This window comes from Motacilla alba, chromosome 14, assembly GCF_015832195.1.
Source record: "Motacilla alba alba isolate MOTALB_02 chromosome 14, Motacilla_alba_V1.0_pri, whole genome shotgun sequence".
NCBI classification, from domain to species: Eukaryota; Metazoa; Chordata; class Aves; order Passeriformes; family Motacillidae; genus Motacilla; species Motacilla alba.
Genome location: NC_052029.1, coordinates 14,416,759 through 14,424,313, shown reverse-complemented (window position 1 = coordinate 14,424,313; position 7,555 = coordinate 14,416,759). Strand labels below are relative to the sequence as shown.

General features: G+C 63.3%; 1 protein-coding gene across 3 annotated transcripts; it reads left to right on the top strand.

The window, feature by feature from the left end:
- Positions 1-740: 740 nt before the first annotated feature.
- On the top strand, positions 741-5,530 carry LOC119707178 (GRB2 related adaptor protein). 3 transcript variants are annotated; one of them, XM_038151761.1, is made up of 5 exons: positions 741-926; positions 1,947-2,044; positions 3,066-3,188; positions 4,444-4,612; positions 5,138-5,530. In XM_038151761.1, exons 1-5 carry the CDS (start codon positions 849-851, stop codon positions 5,444-5,446), a joined length of 777 nt encoding a protein of 258 aa, XP_038007689.1. In that variant the 5' UTR covers positions 741-848; the 3' UTR covers positions 5,447-5,530. The 3 variants fall into 3 exon arrangements, with proteins under 3 accessions (XP_038007689.1, XP_038007688.1, XP_038007687.1); XM_038151760.1 differs by having other exon boundaries at positions 876-926; positions 1,947-3,188; positions 5,141-5,530; XM_038151759.1 differs by having other exon boundaries at positions 876-926; positions 1,947-3,188.
- The last annotated feature ends 2,025 nt before the right edge of the window (positions 5,531-7,555 follow it).

Sequence of the window (7,555 nt, the reverse complement as noted above, 5' to 3'; positions counted from 1 at the left end):
CAGATGGCAGCAGCGCTGGAAAATGCCCAAACCCACGGGCAGGGACTGCGCCGCAGATGTCCCTGGTTTGATTCCTCGCAGCAAAGCCAGGCAGTGTCTGGCGGATTTTCCATGCGCTCCCTGCCCCTGCCCACTCACAGGAAGGCTGAACAGCTCCGGAGGCCTTCCCGCTGGGAATGATCCCGGCGTGCGAGCCCTGCAGACTCCGTGCCTGACGCCCACGGGAGCAGCTGGAAGTTTTAGCGCTCGCTTTTAGTCTAAAAGGGATTTTTATTCCCTGAGCCCTGCAGAAGAAAACTGGGAAAAAATCAACCCGCTCAAGGGGCCACAGCCCAGAGAGACAATATCGGGTGTGCTGAAAGCTGGATGCTCAGAGCTGAGCCACGGAGGGTTCTCTGAATTCCAAAGAATCCAGGTGTGTGCATCCACCCACCTCCTTCCGCCTCTGCCGTTCTCTTGCTTCTGGAACAACCATTCCCACCGAGCCCCTCAAGAAGAGATTCCCCCACCAGCGCTGCCCCTGCTCTCCAAACACCCTTCCCAAAATCCTCACCCCGTGCCCAGCCCATCACCATCCCCTTCCCATCCAACCCCGGCCGCTGCCACCGCTCACCGCGGGGGAAACGCCAAATCCCTCTGCCATCCTGGGGCACATGGATCCCCTGGCAGCAGGGTGGGCTGGCACGGCTCCCCCCCCGCCTCCGCCGCACATCTGGGCAGCTGTGGCCGCGGCAGGGCCCGCGTTCTGCCCCGGCAGCGCTGACATCAGCGCGGTTTCCTGCCCGCCGGCTCCGCCGCTCCGTGCGCGCAGCCCCGGCCCCGGAGCCCTCCTGCAGACCCCCGCGGCCATGGAGTCGGTGGCTCTGTACAGCTTCCAGGCGACGGAGGAGGACGAGCTGCCCTTCCAGAAAGGGGACACCCTGAAGGTACGGGGGACGCTCGCCAGCCGGGGGGGTTGGATGGTGTTGCTTTGAGGTGACAGAGTGGGCCCGTGGTGACACCGAGTGCTTTCTTTGTCCCTGACTCGGATGCTTCTGGGGCTCTCATGGGATATAAAGATCCAGCCTCGAGGATTTTGGAGCGTGGTGCAGCATTCCCTGCTTGCCTGTGCCACCAGGCACAACTTCAGAGGAGGACACCCCAGCTGGGACATGGCATGTGGCCTGCGTGGCTGTAGTGCCACCAGCTGTGCTCTGTGGCAGCCCCTCGGGACTGGGACACATTTTCCCTGTCCAGGGGGGCACTGGAGATCCCAGGGATCCAGCAGCGGGGACCACGTGCCCAAACACCCACCCAGGCACTGGCATTGGGGTCGGCTCTTAGATTCCACCTGGGAATCCCAAAAAGCTCCAGGGGGGCTCAGAACATCCCTGGGGGGCAGCAGCCCTGCCATGGGAGTGAGGGCAGCCCTTCCCTGCCCATGTGCTCATCCCTCTGGGGCTCCTCCCAGACCCCTGGCTTCCTGTAGCCCCCCGGGGGGGACGGGGGCACATCCTGGCTGGAACCCAGAGCCCCAAAGCTGCCGTGCCATCCCTGCCTCCCGGCGTGTTTTCCCCGTGCCCTGATCCGGGGTTTCGGATCCTGTTTTCACAGCTGTGCCGGCCCCGGGCCTCTGCGGGGGAGGCTGGAAAATGTTGTCACACGGAAGCGGTGTCAGCACCCACTGCCACCGTCCCGGGGGACGCGGGGACCTGGCTCGTGTCCTGGCTACTCCAGGGACAGATTCCACCCTCTTCCCTGGGCAGGGGTTTGGGACCACACCAGGCAGCTTCCAGCTCTGTGACCCCAAAGCCCCCAGAGGGTGCCAGCACTGGCAGAGCCCCCTTTTCCCCAGGGGATGGTTGGGGGGTGTTGTGGGGTCTGGGGCAGCAATGGGGTCCCACTCAGCCCCTCTGCCAGGGGTATGGCAGCCAGGCTGACACCACCCTGCTCCTCTCCCTCCTCAGATCCTCAACATGGAAGATGACCAGAACTGGTACAAGGCTGAGCTGTTCGGCCGCGAGGGCTTTGTCCCCAAAAACTACATCAAGGTCAAGCCACACCCGTAAGTACCATCCCACCAGGCGGGCAGCAATCCCAACTCCCAAAGGTCTGCACGAGCCAGGGTAGTCCCACACGTGGGGAAACTGAGTCACAGAGATGGGGGGGTCAGTCTGCCAGTGTCACCAGAGCCTGAGGGGACAGGAGGCAGCAGCACACCCACGTACCCCCAAAAATCCAACCCTCACATTGAGCTGCCACTAAATAAATGATAATTGGGGAACAACAAAGCGTTCTGGGATTATGACTGCATTAAACACAATCCTATTACCACGTTATTAAAGCCCAGCCTAATCCATCGCTGATTGAAGCTGTGTTTTATATATCCTTAGCCCCTGGTAAATCACATTTAAATGCCGGAGCGAGCGCGTGGGCTCGGGGCAGCCCGGGGCGCATCCCACTGCTTCTGCAGCTTGGGATAACAACCGGGATGGGCGAGACACAGCCTCTTCCGTGCAGCACCCGGAGGGCTGGCTCTGTGCTAAACTCCGTGGCTGATCATTCACCGGGCAACTTTCACAGCAGCAGAGAATCTTCCCGGCCCAGGGACCTGAAATACCCGGGCACAGGGCTGGGACACGGGACTCGGCTCCTGCCGCTCCTTGGGAGCTGCGGCTGCAGCGGGACGGGTTTGTCCTGGCTCCGAGGGGTTGCTGCTCTGCGCCTGGAAGGGCTGTTCCCACCAGGGGCCAAGGGACGCGGAGGAGGGGACAGGCAGCAAAGCGGGGCCGAGGCGCGGGGTGACAGCGCAGGTGACAGGATGCGGTGGCGGCTGTCGGTGACGCGCAGGGGGCAGCGCGCCCACAGCACCCCGCGGTGCACCCCGAAAATTCCGGCATGAACCACGAGGGGGAGGGAAGGGAGGAACTGCCGGGGGAGGGTCGCAGCCCCCTGAGGAGCCCGATGCAGACCCCTCTCCCACCAGGAACCTCGGAGCCTCCACCCCGCAGGCTGCGGATGCGGCGCCGGGGTGTCCCCGGGTGGCCGGGGGTGCCCGGGGGTGCTGAGCCCGGTGCCCCTCGCAGGTGGTACGCGGGCAGGATCTCCCGGCACCTGGCAGAGGAGCGGCTGCTCCAGCGCAATCACCTGGGAGCCTTCCTGATCCGCGACAGCGAGAGCGCCCCGGGCGAGTTCTCCCTGTCCGTCAGGTAAGTGCCTCTGGGACAAGCGGCCAGGAGGGGAAGGGTCCCTGCAGCCCCCGCTCTGGGGCCACCTTCGTGTGTGCTGGGGAAGGGCTGAGCGCCCTGCCTTGTCCTGACCTCCTCGGAGGGAGGAGGGTCCCGGCACATCCAGCACGGCCTCGCACAGGACCTTCCCCTCCTTCCTCTCCTCCACAGCTCCGCCTCCATCCCCGCTGCTTCCTGCTCCCTGCACCGCTGCCCTCGCAGGGACACCCCTAAACACAGCCCCGTGGGTGATGGAGGGGCTGGGGCCGAGCTGCAGCATCCCCCGGGCCAGGGAGCAAAGCCCGGAGCATCCCCAGGGATGAAGGGCTCAGCATCCCCAGGGATGAAGGGCTCAGCATCCCCAGGGATGAAGGGCTCAGTGTCCCCAGGGATGAAGGGCTCAGCGTCCCCAGGGATGAAGGGCTCGGCATCCCCAGGGACGAAGGGCTCAGCGTCCCCAGGGACAAAAGGCTCAGCATCCCCAGGGATGAAGGGCTCAGCATCCCCAGGACTTTGGCCCTGGCTGTACAACAGGCAGAGCCTGTCCCAGGGGATCTCACGCCTGCCCTGCCCCGGCCTGGGGAGCAGGGGGCAGCCCCAGGCCAGCCAGGCACTTTCTCACACTTTTAATCCCTAATTGAACGTTTCTTGCCCCTAATGAAAGGGAGCCGTGCTCTGCCGCGTCACCAGCAGCACAGCCAGGTCCTGCCCCTGCCCGGGGCGCCCCAACCTGTCACCCCAGGCACACCCTGCAAGGTGACAGCAAGGGACATCCTGCCTGCCCCATCCTCCTGCAGCACAGGGGTCCCCAGGAGCACAGTGCCAGCCTCTGCAGCCCCCTGGCTTGTGCCCAGCCCTGCAGCTCTCACCACGCCTTCCCCAGATGTGGCCCTGGACGAAGCCACCTGCCCTCCACGTGGCTGGCACGCTGCCACCCCTGAGTCCCCGCTGTGCCAGGGCTGGGCACCGAGCTCTGGCTGCCTGTGGGGTGAGCTGCAGCAGGGCTCAGCTGTGGGTCCTCATTGCGGGGCCAGGAATGACCCCAGTGCCACCATCACCCCCACCGTGGTAGGAGGGGTGCAGTGAGACCCATGGGCTCACCCCGACCTTGCCAGCACCCCCAGGCTTTACCCACCTCAGGGGATGCTGCCGGGATGTCCCCAGGGTGCCATCCATCCATCCATCCATCCATCCATCCATCCATCCATCCATCCATCCATCCATCCTCCTTCTGCAGCTACGGGAAGCACGTCCAGCACTTCAAGGTGCTCAGGGAGAGGAACGGCAAATATTTCCTCTGGGAGGAAAAGTTCAACTCCCTCAACGAGCTGGTGGATTTCTACAGGGTGACCACAGTCGCCAAAGAGCGGCAGATCTTCCTGTGGGACGAGGACCAGACCCAGGAGGTACCACCATGGATGGGGCTGTGGGTCCCAAACCCCTGCGTGAGCCCCCTCAAGGCTCAGTGTCCCTGCAGAGGGACAGGGACATCCCTGGCTGGCACCCTTTGGCTCAGGAGGGTGAGGAGCAGGAGAGGGTGCAGCAGCCTGGGACAGGAAGAGCTCCTGAAGCAGCTCAGAGGAGCAGGGCAGGGCAGGGCAGGGCAGGGCACACATCCCTGTCCCTCGGGCCAGGGGTGATGCCCAGGGCAGGTGGCAGAGGCAGGACAGGGCACAGCCACACTCCAGCAAAGCCAAGCCCTGGGGCAGTGGTTCTGGAGGTGGCAAAACTGGACTTTGGGAGCTGGGATGGGGAAGGCTCCAGCACCTGGAAGGACCTGGGAAGGAGAGGGTGCCAGCTGCCTCCAAGGGTCCCTGGGCACCCATCTTGGGTGTCCCAGCAGCAAGAACAGGGAGTCTTGTGCCGTGGGGTGTACCTGGGGTTCCCCCAGCACTCCACTCTTCCCTTTTCCTGCTTCTGTCTCCCCAAAGCAGGCATCCCGAGGCTCGTCCTCATCCCGTGGTGGCACAGCATCCCCATCAGGACCCAGGCCAGGGGCTGGCAGATGGGGACCCCTCTCCGCCCACCAACCCTGGCCCTCAGCTTCCCTGCAGGTGAAGAGACCCCGATTTGTGCAAGCCCAGTTTGACTTCTCAGCCCAGGAGGGCTCCCAGCTGCCCTTCCTCCGTGGGGACATCATTGAGGTCCTGGACTGCCCCGACCCCAACTGGTGGCAGGGGAAGATCTGCGGCCGTGTCGGGCTCTTCCCCAGGAGCTACGTCCACCCCATCCACAAGTGACCTTCAGGTGACCATCCACAAGTGACCTTTGAGTGACCTTCAAGTGACCATCCACAGGTTACCTCAAGTGACCATCCACAGGTGACCATCCACAGGTTACCTTCAAGTGACCATCCACAAGTGACCTTCAAGTGACCATCCACAGGTGACCATCCACAGGTGACCATCCACAAGTGACCCTCACCACGCCACCGCTGACCGGGCAGGACCCGGCCCCGTTATCCCCAGAGCTGCCCACATGGTCTGAGTGTCCCTTTGTCCCCAGATGGTGCCTGGTCCTTGACCCCCTGGTCCTTGACCCCCAGCCCAGGGATGCGGCTGGCTGCTCTGCTCCCCAGGGAGGGAGCGTGGAGTGTTCAACCACGGCCATAAAACCTTTTCCAGAGGCACAATCCAGTGGGATGACAGCAGCAGAGGGAGTGAGCCCAAAACCCCAAACCTTGAATCCTCTCCAAACCCTGTAAGCAAAGCCCCAGCTCCAGGGAGGGCTGCAGGCAGCCTGGACACAACCAAGATCCACAACTCCACGGAGGAATTCCAGGACTCAGAGTACCAGGGAAGGCTGGTCCAGGGGGATTCCACCCTGTGGGTGCACTTCATAGCTGCAAATTTATATTTTTTATATTATTTTTTTTATTTAGTGCCAGTAAAATGTGTTTGGGTGTTGCCCTTGAGAGTGGCTGCTCCTTTTCCAGCAGTGCCAATGTGGTCCCATCCCTCCATTCATGCAGGTGCTGCTTCACTGCAGTTTTAGTTCCTTACAGCCCCCATTTCCCCACCCCAATGCCTGTCCCAAACCCCCTCCAGGGATTTTCTGCCCCCACAGATGCCCCCCACACCCCCTGGGATGAGAATGCAGTGCTCAGAACACCCAAATCACTGCACCAGTGGATTTAAACATCACATCCCAACCAAATAAAAAACGCCACCCAAATCCTCATTTTTCCCCTCTCCAAGCACCTCTCCCCCACCCCAGGGGCTGTCAGGGTGCTGGGCAGAACAGGCAGAACAGGAAATGCTGACACACATCAGGACAATGGCATCGATGCCACAGGCCCAGAACACCCAGCTCTGTGGTGTCCCCGAAGGTCACAGCCAGGGTCCCTGGGTGGCTGTGGGTGTCCAGGCTGGCTGAGCAGAAACCTGGCACAGAAACAGGGTGAGTGTAGGGGACAGATGAGCCTGGGGACAGCCACCTCCTGGAGCTCAAAGCCCCCGGTCTGGGAACTTGGAGCTCTTTGCCACCCCACAGTCAAAGCCCTTTCTTTCCTCAGGGCTGGAACGAGATGATCTTTAAGGAACCTTCCAGCCCAAATCGTGATCCCAGGATGGGATCCCCTCCCTGGTGGGTGCAGGGGCAGCTGGGACCACCTGACAGCTACTCAGAACCGATCCCCGCTGAGGAAAACCTCAAACCTGCGGCTTCCACAGCTTTTTCCCTCTGCCGAGCACATTTCCTGGGCTCTGTCCCTGCGATCCGCAGCGTGCTGCTCGCACCCACCACCCGGCGCTGGGGAAGCTGCCCGGGATCCTCCGCAGCAGCGACTCCCGCCCCGGGCGGGCAAAGCCCTTGGCAAACATTCATTATCCATCCCGGGGAAAGCTCTCCTGCCTTGTCACACCCTTGTCACCGGCAGCGAAGCCAGCGCCAGGGAGGGGCCGAGCCGGCTCTGAGACAGGCGCCCCTCTTCCCGGGCGGGACAATGCGGGACCCCCGTTCCCCGGCATCGCCCCCATCCCCTTCCCACCCTCTGGACGTGGAAATGCCGAGAACCAGCCGCTCCCGCAGCCGCTGGTCCAGCCAAGCCTCCTCAGAGCCCTGACCCAGATTCGCTCCCTGTCATTGTCTCCCCGGCCGGTGGCACCGTGCCGGGCATTCCCCAGCGCTGAGCGCGCCGCCCCGAGCCCCGAGCCCCGAGCGCGGCTCCGCGGGCACCCCCGGGGGCAAACGGGGCTGTGCGGGCAGCGCTGCCCTCTGCCACTGCCCGCTGCCACTGCCACTGCCCGCTGCCACTGCCACTGCCCGCTGCCCTCTGTCACTGTCACTGCCACTGCCCTCTGCCACTGCCACTGCCCACTGCCACTGCCCGCTGCCACTGGCCTCTGCCC